Raw genomic sequence first — 20,103 nt, 5'->3', positions numbered from 1 at the left:
TTTAAAAGTCAAATACTGTTTTATTCAAGCATGATTTGACAACTAATTGCTGAGGGTTTTTCAGGAGGGGTGTTATGCTCCCTGATTTAAATATGATATTCTTGTCCAGTTGTTTTATCAAAGCTTTATGTTGTTAAATGCTTTTAAAAACAATGTTGTGGACATTTTTGCTACCAGTTTAGAAAGTAATGGGGAATGTAATTCTAAGTATTTGGACTTCTGCAAGAGCAGCCATCCCATGGCAATTTCTAGATAGCAATTGAAAATACTTGTGTCTAGTTCAACTCCCTCAACAATACTGCTGCAGTGGTAACAGAACTCAGGTACAACCAAAATTGCACCTTCTCTTTATAAGATAGTAAAGGTAAATGTTTCCCCTGAGATTAAGTCGTCGTGTCCGACTCTGGGGAGTAATTCTCTTCTCCATTTCTAAGCCGAAGAACCAGCATTGTCCGTAGACACCTCCAAGGTCATGTGGCCAGCATGACTGCATGGAATGCTGTTACCTTCCCACAGAAACAATACCGATTGGATCTCACATTTGCATGTTTTCGAACTGCTAGGTTGGCAGAAGGTGGGGCTAACAGCAGGAGCTCACCCCCTTCCCTGGATTCGAACCACCAACCTTTTGGTCAGCAAATTCAGCAGTTTAATCCACTGTTCCACCAGGAGGGCCCTTTGTAAGATACATCTCATAAAAATAAGAACTTTTTTCCATGTCAGGTGTGAGAGAATTGGCTGTCTGCAAGAACGTTGCCCAGGAGATGCCCAGATGTTTTGATGTTTTACCATCCTTGTGGGAGGCTTCTCTCATGTCCCCATATGGGGAGCTGGAGCTGACAGAGGGAGCTCATCTGCGCTCATGGGTTTCAAACCTCTGACCTGTCGGTCTTCAGTCCTGCTGGCACAAGAGTTTAACCCATTGCGCCACCAGGGGCTCCTAAAAGAAGAGCTGCTTTTGTTTGATGCTTTCCACCTGTATCACAGCAGATCAATACAACTTAAAGGCATTCCTTCACTTTGTTGAGCTTTTGAATATTGGAGTAACAAATTCCCTTTTTTCTTTTTCTCTCTTGAAAGGAATGAGTAATAGTACACGTTTGCTTAAATCACAAACATCTAGAGTCAGGAACAGTGTACAATAAACATTCCATGCTGAAGATGATTCTGGACTGAGCAAGTCACATTTGAGTGTGGCTGAATATTTAAGCCTTTGCTTCATGTCTTTAAGATTCCTCCCAACTGGCTTCATAATAATAAAAATCCCATGCATAAAGAGGGACTCCCCTTCCTGTAAAAACGGGAGATGTTATTAGTAGAATTATTTCCAATTACTTAGCTTCCCAGAACTCAGAAGACATTTACTTCTTGGGAGGAAAGCAATGACCAATCTCAATAAAATAGTGAAGGGTAGAGACGTCACACTGGCAATGAAGGTCCGCATAGTTAAAGCAATGGTATTCCCTGTAGTAACCTATGGATGCAATAGCTGGACCATAAGGAAGACTGAGCAAAGGAAGATAAACACTTTTGAACTGTGGTGTTGGAGGAAAAATCTGAGAATGACTTAGACCACGAGAAGATCAACCAGTGCATACGCCAGAAAATTATGTCCAACTGGAGGGAAGGATATTAGAGGCAAAGGTGAAGTACTTTGGCCACATAATGAGAAGACAGGAAACCTTAGAAAAAATAATGATGCTGGGGAAAATGGAAGGAGAAAGGGGGCCAGCTAAGGGCAAGATGAATGGATGTTATCTTTGAAGTCACTGGTTTGACCTTGAAGGAGCTGGGCATGAAGACAACAAACACGGAGCTCTGGCGTGGGCTGGTCCATGAGGTCACAAAGAGTCTGAAGTGACTGAACGAATAAACAACAAAAGCTTCCCAGAGTGTGCAAAACAGAGGAAATAGCAAACAACCAAGAACTAGAAGACTGGCTAGAAGTCAAAAGAAGTCAAAAGATTCAATTTAGTCATGGCTAACACGATTAAAAGATTTTATTGTAAGTACGACTGTCTGGATTGAACCCACCATGAACAAGATTTATCCCTTCCATTAACAAAGAAAAGCATGCACCACCTTTCCATGAATGTCTAGCATCAAAATCTGTACAAGCATTTCACAACATTTTTCAAAATAATGGGTGCAGAAAACATCCTACACTCATATTGATAATATTAAAAGCCATTACTCTAGCATGGGAAAATCAATTGCTACAGTGTTTGGAGTGTTATGTTAAGTAGTAATGTGTTACTTGTGATTTTTTAAAGTGAGTCCTGTTAATCACCATTTAAATTTTTTAAAAAGGCACTTTAAAACACAAGAATGATCAAACAAATCCTCAAAAACAATGTTCTGGGGTAAGAACTAAACATTGCTTATACTGGAAACACAAACTTGTCAGTTGTTACGTTTTTGCAGTCTGGTGGGGCAATAATTATGTTCCTGTCATTTCAGAAAGTAACATATTACAGGTAACACAGCCTGTTATGATGTGTCATTTCCATGCCTCAAGTTCTCTTGCATCTGCAACAAACAGTCATCTTGGCAGCTGCCTTTTCAGTATTTCTAAATGTTGATCCCTTTTGTGGTTTGCAATCTTTATAGGTTATTAAATTCAGATTTAATAACATCAGTCAAGTGTTTTAATTTCAAAGAAAATAAAACTTTACCATCACAGACATTCACTTCTAGTGCTGGGACTGTACAAAGTCAGAACAGGAAAACAAAGTAGAACACATGCATTAAGTCCCCCATAATCACTAGCTTCTGGAGGTAGAGTAAATCCTACGTCAACTGACAAGCCAGTAAAAATCAACTGCAGACATTCAAAACTGCTATTTAATATTTAACCACATTAGTTTCATCAATTGACATCAGTAACCCTTTGAACTATAATATAAAAGAAATACGTCACAATGTCTAAGAGCTAAACTTCTAATTTTCTCCATTGTCACTGGAGGAAACCAGTAGAAACCGAACAGGACAGCTCTTAACGGAGGCTGAAAAACATCCACCTGCTTCTGTCAGAGGGATCCATTGTTCTTTTCCAAGGATAGTTTCTCACAGTTTCCAACAGACGTTTTCCTCTTCAGCTGAAAAGTTGCATTGAGACAAAGGCCACTGCAACCTTCTTGGACCATCAAAAGAAAAAGAAGTGTTTGCTTCAGGAGAAGGGCATTATGCCAAAACTGTATAGTTGAAAAATACAGCAAACGCAAGGCTAGAAGGAAGAATCTTCTTATGTTAGTGTAGGCCTCTGGAAATATGCTAGTGGTATTTCCCCCCACAGAGCATTTCATCAACAGGAGCAACTGGAGCTCTCAGCCTGACTGGCTATTATTGGTCGGGTGTCCAAATGGATGTTCTCGAGAGGACTGCTCTCTCCATGGAGCTGTAAGGTATTCCTGGCTATCAGCTCTTTGGCCATCAGTGAGAAGACCTCGTCGACGTTTTGGGCCTCCTTGGCTGACGTCTCCAGCACAGCTAAAAGCCCATGCTTCTCGGCTAGTGTGCAAGCATCTTCAAACAGCACTTGCCTCTTGTCTGCTTCATCCGCTTTGTTCCCTTTGAATTGGATTAGAAACATTTCAGACTTCCAATAACATTGCAGACAAATTAAGTTAGTAAGACAATGATGAACCAGACTCAAGAGCCTCATTGACAAGGCAGTTCATGTCATAACACATAAACACCTGTTAATGGTATCAAATAAAACATAATTACTATAAAGAACTAAGCGTAAAGATTAGAGCAGGGATGGAAATTATGCAGCCACCAGATGTTGTTGGGTTGCAGCCACCACCAGCTTAGCCACCCAGTCAATGGTGAGAAATGCTGGGAGTTGCTATTCCAAAACATATGGATGGTTGCATGATTCCAATCCACAGATTAGTGTTGAACGAGGACTGGAATGACCTGGGTTTGAATCACCCTTGTTGATGATGTTCACTGGCTGACCTTGAGGCCAGTTACTTTCTCTCTCTGTGACTAAGTAGAGATTGCTGAGAGGATAAAAGTACAGAGCATCACCATGTCTTTCTCTTTGAGTTTCTTGGAACAAAGGCAACACAATAAAAACAAGCAAGAAAGCCATCTAGCATCAACAGTATTGTCGTAGTAGCTGTTTTGCTCAAAATGTACCCTTTCTTCTCTTCCTTAATGCCTTTGTTTCCAAATAAGCAAATTGTTCAAAAGTCAGCATTTTGAAGAGTTCCAACAATTCCTGTGTTTGATTGGCTAAATTCAGCATTTGGATTGGTGAACTGTTTAAAATTCTAAATGCCCTAAAAATATTCTTCTAAAACAGTTTGGATTAGAATTAACTCATATAACATACAACAGCATACACCTCCTAGTAAGTGTTCTCACAATTGAGGAAAAAAGCTCTCCTTGAGTTTGTGTACAAGTTCTTCAACGTCTTTTTCCAAATCCAACTGAAGACATCCTGCTACATTTTTGTGTGTCAGGAGAGACTTGAAAAGCTGCACGTTGCTTCTGGTGTGAGAGAATTGGCCATCTGCCCAGGGGATGCCCGGATGTTTTGATGTTTTACCATCCTTGTGGGAAGCTTCTCTCATGACCCCGCATGGGGAGCTGGTGGTGACAGAGGGAGCTCAACCTGCTCTCCCCAGATTCTTATTGCTGACCTGTCGGTCAGCAATCCTGCTATTGCTACACTTTCCCTAATGATAGAGCCAAGCCTGATCTTTTGGTTCTCTGGCCATTGTGTTGGGGAAGGCAGAACTATGGCAATGTTTACTCTGGATATTAGACTTCAGCACTTACCAATCAACATTAGAACCAGATTAGCGGCACCGAATTTTTCAATCTCATGAATCCAATGAGGAATAGATTCAAAAGTGGACTGTCTGGTCATATCATAGGCAAGGATAGCCCCATGGGCACTACGATAATAACTTTGGGTTATTGTCCGGAAGCGTTCTTGGCCAGCTGTATCCCACACCTGTATCTGAAAAGGAAAATGTTAAAATGAAGCTTTCTTTCATGTATACATAAATACACACGACTCATTCAACTTATTTAGCTGCTTGAACCCAAGTAGCAAATGCCATGTCCTTTCTAGCCCCACTTGGAAAAATCATGTTTTCTTCAACTGCCCTGATTTAATAGAGGAATCTAAAATAATCCTCTGCTATCCCACTTTTTAAGTAATTTAAAAATGTCCCAGTTTCTCATTTTCAGTTTCTATTTTTAATAATAATAATAATAATAATAATAATAATAGTTTTATTTCTTACCTCTCCTTGTGTCTTGAGGCCGGTTACAGAATAATTAACCACACAAATATTGTAATAATCCACAAATACGCATATTTAAATGTACAGTATAAATATAAGATACATATAAAAGATAAAAGATACATATTAAAACCTATTTTTATAAAATAAAATATACAAAACAGCCCGGAAAACTCACAACAACCCACTGTTCCCTCTAAGTTTTTGTGTTGCTGGAAGATGGAAAAGTGCAAAATGAAAGAATCTGGCACGCTGAATAAAGCTTTCAGAGATGCGCAGTAACAAAGGATGGAGCTTTGATATACTTTTTTGGGAATTTTCTCTGAAATACTGTGGGGCATGAAGATGACTTCCCATTGTTCTCATAGAAAACTATATCACTTACCTTGACCTTTTTGCCATCGATCTCAAGTGGACGCACTGTGAAGTCTACCCCAATAGTATTCTGTTGCTTTGTATGGTATTGTCCTGACTTGAACCGATGGACTACGCAGGTCTTTCCCACATTCGAGTCTCCAATCAGAATGATCTTGAACAAGTAGTCAAAGTCCTCATCCACCTCTGTGTCAGAGAAAGCCATGATCCTGCTTCCTGACAAATTCCTTGACTTGGTTCTGGATTAAAAGCAGAGAAAGAAACTGAGTGCAAAGAAGAACCAAGCAACTAAAGAAAAGAACCTCATAACATGTTTAAGGGCTTTGGTTCCCCGAGAAGCCCTTACATGTGGTACATAATGCACAGAAAGAAAATTGGTATTTCCTGCATGTCACACTTTTGTTCTATTTTTAAAAAGCATGAATGTAATCAGGTTTTACTGTTAAAGCCGATGGAAAGTTTCACTGAATAGGTGAGTAGTGAAGGTGATGGCAGTGGAAATGTTTCAACCGATCAGCACAGATCTGGATCTCATAATTACGAAACTGTGGCAACTTGAATCTCCCCTGTTTACACTCATCTTGTTTATTGCTAAATTCCCCAACTCACTGAAGCCAGGTATCAGGAAAAACTGGCTTTTTAGTTTGGGACCTACAACAAAAAAACATTTGAGAGATTTGGTTTGTCAAGATTTTTTTAAAATCTTCAAAAATTTGTTCATGATGGAATAACAGATGAATGGTGAAAGCATGGATAGAATAAGAAGAGAACCAAAAGGTTCTACAAGTCAATCAACTAGGTAGCTATAATTCAGCAACCACAGATATTAATTGCCTTTTTAACATGTTTTGAAGGAGCCCCTGGCAGGACTGAAGACCGACAGATTAGAGGTTCGAATCTGGGGAGAGTGTGGATGAGCTCCCTCTGTCAGCTCCAGCTGCCCGTGCGGGGACATGAGAGAAACCTCCCACAAGGATGGTAAAACATCAAAACATTCAGGCATTCCCTAGGAAACATCTTTGCAGATGGCCAATTCTCTCACACCAGAAGTGACTTGCAGATTCTCAAGTTGCTCTTGACACAGAAAAAAAAACCCAAACTTGTTTTTAGGAAGACAGACATCAGTTCTAGTACAGGTACTTTTGTCAAACCTTAGAGAACTTGTCAATCAACATTTATAGAAAACTAGGGGATAGGTGAGCAGAAGATAGAGAAAAATCTACTGGTAAACCATTGGGTGAATTGCATTAGAAGAGGTTTGAACTGTCAGTTGAAAAAAAGACCCTATTTACTCAAAATCTAATGCTCACCTTTTTTTGGCTAAATTCCCTTGCCAAAATTAGAGTGTGCATTAGCTTAGCACAATATGGTACTCTTTGTGCCAAGTCAAAGCACAAAGGGAAAGCTGCTTCAGGAGCACCCGGAGCTTCGCTTTGAGAAGCATCATCTCTAATTTCATTGGCATGGTTCAATGCTGTGCAAACCTGGGATTTGTAGTTTGGTGAGGTGCTAACCTTCTTTGGCAGAGAAGGCTCAAGACCTTGTGGAGCCCATGACTCTATAGCGTTGAGCCAGGGCAGTTAAAGTGGATTCATTCTACAGCATAGATACGTCCCAAGGCTTTCTTTTCCATTGCTGGAAGCTTTGGTGCTCTAGCACGAAGCAGGCAGGACTGAAATACGCACTTTTTTGGATCAAATTACAAAGGGCACACTTTTTTGCTGCTGGGCATTGCATTCAGCAGCAAATACTTTTTTTGGTTTGGGGGTTTTGAAAATTGAGGTGCATAGATTCGATGGCACATTAGGCTTGGGTATATACGATAGTGGGGGTTAAATTGGATTGTCCAGATTCCCCATAACAATTAACTCAAGTATACTATAGTGCGGTCAATTCCCAGATTCTTGCAGAAAGGCTCTCTGAACTGCTCCTTACCTTTCTTTAGGAAAAGTATTCAAATGCTACTAGTATCTAAAATGAAAGATGGAATGAAAAAAGGAGACACTTAGGCCCCATCTACACTGCCATATAAAATCCAGATTATCTGCTTTGAACTGGATTATATGGCATTGTTCAAAGCAGATCATCTGGAATTTATATAGTAGTGTAGATGGGGTCTAAGAAGTTATAGAATTATATATTTGGATAACTGAACTAGTTCTTCTACACAAATTTCATTTTACACACAATAGTATAAAAATATGGAATATAATTGCCTCCAAACTATAAAATTGCTGCTTCGTCACCTTGTGGAGAGAAACAGTGGGGTATAAACAAACATAATGTATATAAGGTGTGTACATGAAACAAATGAAATGTGTGTTTACACTTAGATCCCATCTCCAAGGTATCTCATCATGTGCATAAATGTAAGTACAAATATTCCAAAATCTTTTTAAAAATGAAATCCAAAACACTTCTGGTTCAAATAGGATGTTAAGCCTGCAAAAGAATTCCTTATCATAGCATTTTTAACAAACACATTCCCCATTGTAATATAATCCATAGTATCCCGGTGGAAAAACAATATGCTCTCAAAATTTTAAGAACGAGGATCAATGAGAAATTGCACAAAACTGTTTCCTCCCCAAATAGGATATTATTTTTTTGTGCTCAAAGACCATGGAAAGAGAGAATAAATACATCAGAAGGGTGCACAAAGAGAATGGATTTTCAGCCCCATTTCTTCATGTGATCCTTTTTGTGTGTTTATCGCCTGGAAAGTCAACTATCTATTTTCCAGCCCCCGGCAAACAAGACACACAGAGAAAATCGCTCCCCTGTTATCAACAGGCCGCAAACAGTGAAGCCATCATTATCTCTCCACCTTGCCATTCCTGTTTCCAGCTACCTGCCTTTGTAAAACTTTCCTGCCCTGGAACCTTAAAGGAGGCAATCATTGATCGACATGGTGAAACATTAATATCCCTCAGCACAGACCATCGCATAAGAAGTGCCAGAAGAAAGGAACCTGGGCATCTCAACGGCAAAGTTTGTTTCGCCGGCTCGTCACCCTCCCCTTGACATCTCTTACCTGCCTGAACAGGTAGAAGGCTCTTGCTATTCTCCTCCCACCTTGACTTTCTTGCTGCCTGATGGGAAACGTAGTCCCACAAGGTCAAAGTCTTCCTGCCTCCTGCTTGTGAAACCCAAGCCTTGCTTCACAGCAGAGTGAGAGCAAAACACCAGACATTAAACCACTTCCTAGCGAGGATCATTATCACTTGGGTAAAGGAAATGATGTGACTCGGAGGGCCGCATTGTCGGAACAAAATGCAGCACAACACATTGTTGGCTTTGAAGGAAGTTCCAAAGAGTTCAGTCGAGTTTATTCTCTTGTGCAACTAAGATGCAAAACTGTCTGTATCAAGCATGGGCAAACTTTAGCTCACCAGGTATTTTGGACTTCGACTTCCACAAGTCCTAACAAGCTGTTAGAATTGTGGGAGTTGAAGTCCAAAACACCTGCTGGGTCAAAGTTTGCTCATGCCTGGTCTCTACTAATCTAACAGAAAGACCCATTGAATTCTGTTGCTTAGTAGACACAAAAACCCATTGAATTACTTAGAATAGCAATTCAGTTTAGCTCTATATTGCCAATATTTTGATGTTACCCTTTTATTTTGAAATCAAACAGATAAAACCATGTAAGGAATTTCAACAATTTCAAGTTGTAAACTTGAGAAAAAAACATTAAACTATATAAACAAGCTAATATAGGAGGATTGATTGTAGGAAGAAGAAAGCGTTCAGCTAAATCTTTATTATTATTATTATTATTATTATTATTATTATTATTTTGCTCTTGGGATTCCTAGCCTTATTTTAGTTATGAGATTTATGTAGGAGAAAAGGGCATTTCTCATTCTTGTCTTAGGGTAGAATTAATGCAGTTTGATACCACGGCAATGGGTCAATATTAAGAAGCACGGGAGGTGACGTTTTACAAGGTCTTTAGCCCTTTCTACTGAAGAGGGCTGGTGCCTCACTGAACTACAACTTCCATTGAGCCAGGGCACATATTAATAATAGTAATAATAATAAGCAACACAATTTATGTTTCTGGGTTATATATGTCCTTTCCTAATTAGTTCGATCATTAACTCATGAAAATTGTTTATTAAACTGCAAAAACTTTGTTTTTGTCAGACATCCTGCAGTACATTTTGCTATAGTCAATGAATATCTCATAAAGTCGCAACCAATTTAACACAGTTTGTGGCAGCGACAAAAATAAAGTATCTGGAGTATAACAACTACTCTCAAAGTTAGTACCATATAATTAAACAGGGCATAACCAGGAGCACAATTTTTTTTGAATTTTGTTACATGATAGTAAGTAAAACACAGCAATGCATTAATAAATAAATGATAAATAAATAAATGCATTAAATTAAACAAATATTATATATATATATATATATATATATATATATATATATAATGAAAACATACTTAATTAAAATATTAAAATATTAAAATTTAATTATTATTATTATTATTATTATTAAAATAAAGTTAATAAAATTAGTAAATAACAGACGGAGTCAATAAAGTTCACCAAACTGCACGGAAAAAGAGAAAATATCAAACTGTTAACCAGTTCTTGACATCATACAGATTTCAAGAGCAAACCATTGTTCAAGGCTAGCAGCAGAAACCATGAATGATCCAGCTTCACCTTCTTTCCATACACTGTAGGTTTAGCTCATTCTTCCTCACGACATACATAGCTACAACTGTCTAGTAATAAGATGGGTTATAAACTGATTGAATGGTATGATTGCTGAAGGTCTCTTCTTTTTTAATGGCACATAATCAGAAAAGCATCAGGTGTAGCACCCCCAGGACTAAATCTCAACATCTGGAAATGTTCCACCTGTTAGTTTTCTTTGCTTAAAGGGACAGGGCAAGAAAATGTGGCAATAATAACATCAGGAGCTCATTTTTAATATATCTTTAGGGTATATATTTGTAAGTCTGAGGCCTTTAAGACTGCCATATAATCCAGATTATCAAAGACGATGATCTAAATTTTATATGGCTGTGTAGAAGAGGTCTAAAAAGGAAATAGGCGACTCCAAAAAGGAGTGTGTATAGCAGCTTGTTCAGACTTCCAGCAGAATTTGCAAGTGTATGTATATACAGTACATGCATGTGTGTATATATATGTGTGTGTATACACATGCGCGCACACATAAAATATTTATATGGAATTATATTTAAATAGTCACACACACAAGTATCACCATGAGAATAGGAGACCCCGAAAATGAGTGTCTATAACAATGTTATCTAGCCTTTCACTGAGATTCTTAAATGTATGTATTATATATGGAGAGAGTGGTCTTTGATATTTAATAACTTCTTTATTTTTTGTTTTTAATTTGAAATTATATTAAATGTAAAATTATTTCCAAAGTTATTAAAGAGAGAGACTCCTTTGTGACTTTTGGCCTGCCCTGTTTATGTGTATATGTGTGTGTATATATATTACAAAATGTGTGTCATATATATATGTGTGTGTGTGTGTGTATATATAACACCCACACAATTATGTATTATATATATGATTTGATTAGCCAAGTATATGTGTTGATATATATATATATATGTATATAAAATACACACACACAAACATATGTATACTATTTGATTAGCCAAGTGTGTGTGTGTGTGTATACACAGAGAGAAACACACAAGCACACACACAAAGATATGCACATCATTTGATTAGCCAAGTGTGTGTGTGCGTGTGTATATAAATGTTTGGCTAATCAAATCGTATACATATGTTTGTGTGTGTATATATATATATGGCACACACACACACAACACACATATATATGCATACACATACATGGCTTATATATAATATATATACACACACACATACACACACACACACATAGCTAATTAAATAATATACATATGTATGTGTGTGAAATATGTATATACACAAAGCTAATCAAATGATACACATATGTTTGTGCATGTGTAATACACACACACACTTGGATAATCAAATGGTATACATGTTTTTGTGTATATTATATATACACACACACACACACACAAAGCTGTATATATTTGTTTGTGAGTGTGTGTGTTTTATATATATATTGTGTGTGTGTGTATAACATACGCATATATTCTCTCTTTTTATATATATATTTATAAATATATATTAGGCCTGGGCAATCCATGCTTTTAAATTTATTTATTTATTTTATTTACTTTATTTATATACGGCTTTTCTCAGCCCTCAGGAAACTCAATGGTTCTAAAGTAGTTACAAAATTAAAGTTCTGGTGGTGAAAATTTCAGAACTCTAACAAATCTTTCAAAATTGAATTATTATTTCATTATTGGCGATTTTTAAGACTGAACCAATTAGGAACTGCCATTTTGAGAGTTTTGTTAAAAGAGTTTGGAAATTTTCACCACCAGAAGTGAACTTTAGTTTTATAAGTACTTTAGAACCATGCGTTACACAGGCCTAAGATATATATATATATATATATAAATGTGTGTGTGTGTATGTGTATATATATATGTGTATGTGTACACACACACTTGGCTAATCAAATGGTATACAGGGTTTTGTGTATTATATACACACACACAAAGCTGTATATATTTGTTTGAGTATGTGTATTTTATATATTGTGTGTGTGTATAACATACGCATATATTCTCTCTTTTTATATGTGTGTGTGTGTGTGTATATATATACACATACACACACATACATATCCCTAGACGTATACACAGGCTCCCTTTGGCTCCGCCCACTCCGCTCTGAGAGTGTCTCTCGATGGGCCCCGCCCACTGCTTAATCTTCAGCCTACAACTCCCAGCATGCTTCGCGCGCGAGAGAAAGAGAGATTGAGAGAACTGGGAGGAGGGAGAGGCTCGGAAGTGCCAAGCGAGGAGGTCACGTGACTTCCTGGAAGTTGCCTTGGAAATGCGGGCAGGTGAGCGGCGTTCGTGGCAGGCGGCTGAGTGAGTGAGTGAGAGGAAGGAAGGAAGGAATGAAGGGAGGGGGGCTTCCTTTTGGGACGACCAGGCCTTACTGCCTTCGCCTCTCTCTCTCTTTGTTTGATTTGCTCTGGGAAGGCTTTTTCTTTTTCTCCCCCCCCCTCCCCTCTCTCTCTAGTTCTTTCTGGGTCTCCCAGTTCAGACGTGTGGCTTGATCCGTGTCGTGTCGAGGCCCTCTTCCATCCTCAGCTCTTTGGCTGCCTCTTTCTGCCTCCCTTTGGCTGCCTTTTCTGTCACCCTATTGCCACGTAGCAGCTGGATCAGTGGCCTCCCTCCTCCTTCACTCTTTAAATCAAGTAATGGGCCAATTTGGGCCTTCCAGGTGTTTTGGACTTCAACTCCCACCATTCCTAACAGCCTCAGGCCCCTTGCTTTGCAAGGGGCCTGAGGCTGTTAGGAATGGTGGGAGTTGAAGTCCAAAACACCCGGAAGGCCCAAATTGGCCCATGCATGCACTAAAATGTACCTCCATAAATCAGATAATGTTGGATTTTATATATCTACGTGGAATGTCTCCTCCCAGCTGTTTCCTTGTGCCTGACTGGTATGAACCAGTGGCACTTGCTTCTTGTAAGGAAATATTTTTGTTTCTGGAGTATCACAACCCTGTCAAAAGCAACAGGCTTCACGCTCCTGGCATTGTCCTCCTGGTAAGTGGTTGGGCTGATTTATGGGCAGCCTGTAAATCTCATCAACCAGGCTTCTGTTCCAAGATAAGATCAGGAGCTTGTGTTCCTTCCTTCTTCTCATTGACATAAATTGGGTCCTGCCACTTGTAATTTTAAAGCGAGAGAACATAATCACAGGCTGGCTTCCTTAGAATCATAGAATCAAAGAGTTGGACGAGACCTCATGGGCCATCCAGTCCAACCCCCTGCCAAGAAGCAGGAATATTGCATTCAAATCACCCCTGACAGATGGCCATCCAGCCTCTGTTTAAAAGCTTCCAAAGAAGGAGGCTCCACCACACTCCGGGGCAGAGAGTTCTACTGCTGAACGGCTCTCACAGTCAGGAAGTTCTTCCTCGTGTTCAGATGGATTCTCCTTTCTTGTAGTTTGAAGCCATTGTTCCGTGTCCCTAGTCTCCAAGGAAGCAGAAAACAAGCTTGCTCCCTCCTCCCTGTGGCTTCCTCTCACATATTTATACATGCTGCCTCTCTCTTTGCTTTTGTGGGTGAATTCTCTCCACTCCCCATCTGATGGTTTTGTGTTTCTATAATTTAAATGTCTAGGGCAGGGATCCTCAAACTTTTTAAACAGAGGGCCAGATCACAGTCCCTCAAACTGTTGGAGGGCCGGATTATAATTTGAAAAAAACATGAAAAAATAATAGCAGAATCCTAAGGGGCATTTCTGTATACGAACCCACACGATCTCTTCGTTCATCTGGTGAGGCCCTGCTCACGATACCACCTGTTTCACAGGCACGATTGGTGGGGACGAGGGACAGGGCCTTCTCGGTGGTGGCCCCGCGACTCTGGAACTCCCTCCCCAGGCACATCAGGCAGGCCCCAACACTGGCAGTCTTTAGAAGGAGCTTGAAAACGTGGATGTTCCAGTGTGCCTTCCCAGAATAAGCAATATGTCCTCAATGCACTTTATGAGAGATTTAGAACTGTCTGCACGTCCACCTTTCCCAAAACATTCCTCCTATCCCATTTAAACTTCCCAGCTTTTAACTTTTAAAACTTTCACATTTGGCCCTGCCTTATGTTTTAAAATGTGTTGTGTCATTATTGTATTGTTTTGCTTTTTTGAGTTATTTATTGTTTGCTGTTGTTGTTTTTATGATGTTGTTGGGCTTGGCCTCTTGTGAGCCGCACCGAGCCGCAGGGATTGGGAAAATGTGGCTCTTGGATGTTGTTGGACACCAGTTTCTGTCACCCCCTTCAGCATGGACAGTGACGAAGTAGAATTCTTCTGCATTTGTGGGGCCTCACATTTTCTAGCCTTATTGTATGCCTGAAGCATGTATTCTACTGAGAAGTGTGTAGAGCAGTTTACCAGATATATAACGAACACTGCTTTCTCCACTGTTCCTGGCAAGACCTTTGTTTCCTGCAAAGATTTGTGGTTGAGAGAATACAATCTGTGTATGTTTTAATGAGTAGTTCATGATGGTCTGCCATGCTGAGACTGTTCATTGGTACATCGCCTGTTAAGGGCTGAAAAATGCGGTATAGAAATAAAGCAAATAAATAATAAATAAATAATACATCGACTGCTTAGAACTGGCTCATTCCAGAGTCAAATTCAGGTGTTCTGCAACTGTTTTTCAGGTTTAAAACAAAACTTTTCTTTCTTTTGGCCATTCTTAAATGACTTGATTATAGAGATAGCAGTGCCCTAGGCAGGATAGGACAAGACGGATGTCCGGAGGACTTGGTATTAAAGCCTGTCCTGTGAAATGTTGACATTGGTCTTAACTTGTGAAAAGCTAATTCCTTCAACATTCCCAATGGCAGTCTGATAAGGAAGCAGTAATCTGTATTCCTTTGAAAAGCCTTGTGTTCCTGAATACTCTTCAGAGGGAGCCTTATCACTATGCAGAGTGAGTCATCCACCTCAAGCAGCAGACCTTGAGTGTCATGTAAGGTTACCTTATCACTTCGAACACCACTGATTTCATCTGATTTGGAAGCTAAGCTGGACCAGGCCTAGTTTCTGCTTGAATGAGGAAGCACTTGGGATCTTCAGGTAGGATTAGGAAAAAATATGAACAGAGACCACAAATAAAAACCAAAATTAATGGATGTTATTTTTTTTAACCTCAGAGAATATCCCTCTAGAAAACTTTATCATCTCCAGTGTGACTGTATTCTCAGCTTCCAGCAGAAACTGACCATGGAAATACCCTGAAAGACTTTGCAGATGCCTAGAGAAATATTCTTTCTAGCAATCTCTAGGTCCTCCAGTGCAGCCTTGTGGTCCACTTGCAATAGATGTTGACCACAGAATCCTATTGGATGTTGTAGAGATTTCTAAAAAGGTTTTCTCTCAAGGATTTGTTTTGTTTTGGTGGAAATTGACTATGAGCTTGCACTGGAGGACCTACAGATTACTGGAGAGAACATTTTCATTAAATCTGCAAACGTGGAAGGTCAACTGTATAAGACAACATCCTTCATTTTGGTGGTAGCAAATTCTTAAATTATTTGCTTTGTATTTTATTGGGTGAGAGGTACACCTGCTTATGTGCCAAAATAAATTGCAGGCGGTCCCCAAATTATGAACAAGATAGGTTTTGTAGGTTTGTTCTTAAGTAGAATTGGTTTCTAAGTAGTACTTCCGGCCATTTATTTAGCCTTGCATAGCATAGGTAAGGTCAACACCCTGTGGTTCTGTGCCCTTGTTCAGAAGATTTCACTTCACTTCCTGTCCCTGTGATAATTGGATTTTGAAAAATGTGGCTTGTTGTGGAAACAAGTCTTCAGTGGAGACACATTTTCCCCACGAAAACTCTTCCAATAGTAAATTTCTCTTCTGAGGGATAGATTTCTCTCACTTCCTGTTGCCTCACCCCAGTTCTTAACTTCTTAAGTTGGATGTTTGTAACTCAGGGGCTACCCGTACCTAGTTTGGAAACCGTGTGCCGTGTGCTTTGATTTGCATGGTTGAATGGATGGCTAAAGGTCTTGTGACAAGCAGGATATTCTTGTTTCCTTTATCTCTCAAAATCGGGAGAAAAAACTCAAGTTACATTTAGTGGCTATCTATGCCAATTGTTTGACCTTTATTTTCATCCCCTGCCTTCACTCCATTGCTCTCTGGGTGTTATCCAGTGCTGTTCTCATTCTTTCAAGCCTTAAACCCAGAAAAAGGAAGGGAAACAAGATGGGCTGTATTCATCCTGACTAGGCGCTCACCTAGTATTCTCTGTGAGAATATTAAGAAATAGAATTGCAAGTGTTCAAAGCACTTCAGTAGTCTTTTCAAAAGTGAGATAAAATACAATCATTTTGGTGTTATCTGCTTAAGGCCAATCAATGAGACTGTGACTTAGGGTCCTTTCAGACAGGTCCTATATTCCAGGATCTGATCCCAGGTTTTCTGCTTTTAACTGGATTATGTGAGTCTGCACTGCTAGATAATCTGGAATAAAAAGAATACCTGGGATATAGGGCCTGTCTGGAAGGGCCCTTAGCTAACATTTGGGTGGAATAGTAGTTTGCCTGTTTGAATAGGACCCTGGAGATCAGGTTTGAATACACTTAGCCATGGGAATCAATTGGGTGATTTTAGACAGTTCACATTCTCTCAACCTTAGAGGGGTCCAAATGCAAACCCACTAAGAACAACTTTTGCCAAGAAAACATTGAATAGATTCACCGTAGGGTTTTCCTATATCAGAAACGAAGGCACACAACTTAGGTTCTTAACCACTGAACTTGTCTTTGCTGATGAAAAGGAGAAAGAAAAAAAATGCAGCCACAGTCCTTATCTAGATTTTGTAAGTGCTCTAAGGTAGGGATACTGAATATGGGAGTAAACTAATGCCAATTGTAGGCCTCTAGCTACTGGTCCATGATAAATATCCAGAAAAGACTTGAACAGTAATGAGATAAAAGAAGATTAATAAATATGGGTAAGCCATGGGTTTTTATGGATTACAACTCCACTTCCTCATAGGAATGGAATAGTCAACCCACAAGCATAGGTAGTAAGTGTGCTTAAATAGCCTAAATACCCTGGAGGCATCAGATCTCATCTGATCTTGGAAGCTGAGCAAGGCCAGCCCTGATTAGTACAAGGAATGTCAGGTGCTGTAGGCTATATTTTCGAGGAAGGTAGTGGCAAACCACTATGGAATGTTCTTTGCATAAGAAAACTTTATGAAATTTATGGGCTTGTTATAAGTTAATAGGGAACCTGAATGTGTGCATAATCACACCCACAGTCTTAAAATCTTCAATGTATTTATACTGTACAGTCATAGCACTCTGATACCATTTTAGCTGCCATGGCTGGTCTGTGGTTTGTAGTTTGGACTTGGGGTGCATCTATACTATAGAATTAATGCAGTTTGACACCACTTTAACTCAATGGCTCAATAGTGTGGAATCCTGGGAGCTGTCGTTTTGCATTGTCTGCAAAGTAGTGCTGATGCCTCGTCAAACTACAGCTCCCTGGAGTCCTCAGCCAAAAGGTTCTAGTTCTGTATTTCAGGAAAACACAGCAGAGGTGTCTATGTATTTCACCAAACTACATAACATTTCTGCTGAAAACTCTAATGCTGTGTTTCAAGAGAATGCAGTAGAGATTTCTGTGTATTTCATCATACAAATCCCCTCTGTCAAAAGCTCTAGTGGGAACACAGTAGTAATTTATGAATACCTCAACAACCTACAAAACTATTGGATGAAGTCAAGGAGGTAAAACATCAGATTGCTGCAGTTGTACAATTTGGATACACGTGGTGCCTGCTTTCCTAAACTTTATTTCTCTTTTTTTCCCCCCACAGAGAGAAGAGAATGACCTAACCTACCTTTCTGCCTTAAAGGGCAAAGGGGTTGGGGGTGGGACAGAAGGGGGGAACAGAAGGTACAATGCCTGGAGCTTTGAGGCGGCAGCCGACAAATAAGAACTGTATGTCACAGTTCACACATCATCATATTGCTGTGTTCCTGCTCACCTTCTTTAGGTAGGTTGCTGCTGTTGCATATGTGTGAGAGCCATTTGGTTGTTGAAAAAAAATTATGCAGAGAGCTGTACAGAAATTGTGTGTGTATGGAGACTCCTGCTTTTGATGAGTGTTAGACGTTCTGGTTCCGGTCAGAGTTCTCTGCAATGGAACTGGGGAACTTAAGTCCAAAACTTCAAGAGGTCACAAAGCTCCAAACATCATGGCAGATGGCAAAGAGTCATTGGAGTGTTGAAGACTCATGGCCAGAATCACTGGGATATTGTGTTGTTTCCGACTGTATGGCCATGTTCTAACAGCATTTTCTCCTGGCATTTCGCCTGCATCTGTGACTGGCATCTTCAGAGGACCATACAACCCAGAAACCACACACACCCCACTTGTGAGAATAATAGTCCAAAGGATTTGGAGGTTCAAATGTTCTTCATCTCCTATTCTGCCATTTGTTATTGTCTTGGTGATTCCAACTACATTTACCAGGTATTTTTTCTGCTGGGAATTCACGAAGGCATTAGCTTCCCAGATTCAAGCAAGTCCCATTCAAGAAAGTGCATGCAGGATGTGGTTGGCCACTGATCTGACAATGGTGTATCTACACTGTAGAATTAATGCATTCCAAACACGCTTTAATTGCCATGGTTCAGTGCTATGGAATCCTGAGATTTGCAGTTTGGTGAGGCGTTAGCAATCTGTCACAGAGTAGGCTAAAGGCCTTGTAAAACTACAGCTCCCATGATTCCATAGCATTATGCTATGGTAGTTAAAGTGGTGTCAGACTGTACCCTAATGTTAAGCCCTTCAGATGTGTTCAGACGGCAGCTCTTATCATTCAGACCAGTAAACTTAATGGTGATAGTGTTGCATTATAACATCTGGTTGACCGTGCATTTCCCATTTACATGCTTCTCCAGTTTGAAGCAAAAATGCTGCTGGGGAAATCAAGAGCATTGCACCTCTCTGCAAAGGTTTTTGTGAATTGAGATCATACTCTGAGTATGATCTTCCTCTTTTCTCTTCCTAACCCATTAAATCCCCAGCTACTCTCTGCTCCATGCCTCTCGGAAGACCTTCAGCAATGTCAAAGTCAGCATCTCCAGCCAGTGGACCCCTTCCTGCCTTAATGATTCTGCCCTCAATCTTGAACCCTATGAGGTGAGAGTATTCCGTTTGTTGGTCTTGTCAAACTCTTGCTTGTTTTCCAAAGTTTAGTCAAGTTTCTTTTTTGTGCTATAATTTTCGGAAAGCCCCACCCAGCATGTGACCATGGCTGGTTGTAGGATTTTGGGAGTTCATATGATCATAGAGTTGGAAGAGACCACATGGGCTATCCAGTCCAACCCCCTGCCATGCAGGAAAAGCACAAAGTATCCCTGACAGATGGCCATCCAGCCTCTGTTTAAAAAACTCCATGGAAGGAGCTTCCACCACACTCTGAGGCAGAGAGTTCCATTGCTGAACAGCTCTTATAGTCAGGAAGTTCTACCTAATGTTCAGGTGGTCCATGAGGTTAATAGGATTTTCTGCACTTTGATAAAGCCCAAATCTTGCCTCTTCAAGGGGCCTTTTCATCTGGAAGTGGAGCTTCTTTCTCCATTCTGCAAAAGTGCTACAAGCAGAGCCAGGCTTTTGTGTTTTCTTTGGAATTTGTCCAGCACTTAAGTACAAAAGTTACCCTGACATTGACGCACTTACAGGAGCATGATCTGCTGCCTGTTTGTGGTACTTTCCACGTGGCTGCTTTCAGTGCAACATAGTCTGTGTGACATGGATAAAGAAGCAATG

The 20,103-nt window shown here is 39.8% G+C and overlaps 2 protein-coding genes across 5 annotated transcripts in view; one reads left to right on the top strand and one right to left on the bottom strand.

Annotated features, from left to right (window-relative positions):
* Window positions 1-1,982: 1,982 nt before the first annotated feature.
* RAB19 (RAB19, member RAS oncogene family) lies at window positions 1,983-8,853 on the bottom strand. 2 transcript variants are annotated; one of them, XM_060776843.2, is made up of 4 exons: window positions 8,674-8,853; window positions 5,650-5,878; window positions 4,792-4,975; window positions 1,983-3,570 (listed from the first exon to the last, which is right to left on the bottom strand). In XM_060776843.2, exons 2-4 carry the CDS (start codon window positions 5,842-5,844, stop codon window positions 3,305-3,307), a joined length of 645 nt encoding a protein of 214 aa, XP_060632826.2. In that variant the 5' UTR covers window positions 5,845-5,878; window positions 8,674-8,853; the 3' UTR covers window positions 1,983-3,304. The 2 variants fall into 2 exon arrangements, with proteins under 2 accessions (XP_060632826.2, XP_060632827.2); XM_060776844.2 differs by lacking the exon at window positions 8,674-8,853 and adding an exon at window positions 8,580-8,664.
* Window positions 8,854-12,527: 3,674 nt separating this feature from the next.
* SLC37A3 (solute carrier family 37 member 3) overlaps window positions 12,528-20,103 on the top strand; it is a 29,546-nt gene continuing 21,970 nt past the window's right edge. Inside the window, exons 1-3 of one of the 3 annotated variants that reach the window (XM_060776845.2) lie at window positions 12,528-12,616; window positions 18,142-18,321; window positions 19,359-19,473. In XM_060776845.2, the coding sequence (XP_060632828.2) occupies window positions 18,227-18,321; window positions 19,359-19,473 (210 nt within the window). In that variant the 5' untranslated portion in view covers window positions 12,528-12,616; window positions 18,142-18,226. Of the gene's footprint in view, window positions 12,649-18,141; window positions 18,322-19,358; window positions 19,474-20,103 lie in introns of all 3 variants that reach the window. The other 2 variants (XM_067469247.1, XM_067469246.1) reach the window with 2 other exon arrangements.

The sequence above is a fragment of the Anolis sagrei genome, chromosome 5 (genome assembly GCF_037176765.1).
Source record: "Anolis sagrei isolate rAnoSag1 chromosome 5, rAnoSag1.mat, whole genome shotgun sequence".
Classification (NCBI taxonomy): Eukaryota; Metazoa; Chordata; class Lepidosauria; order Squamata; family Dactyloidae; genus Anolis; species Anolis sagrei.
This window is presented reverse-complemented; position numbering and strand designations above follow the sequence as displayed.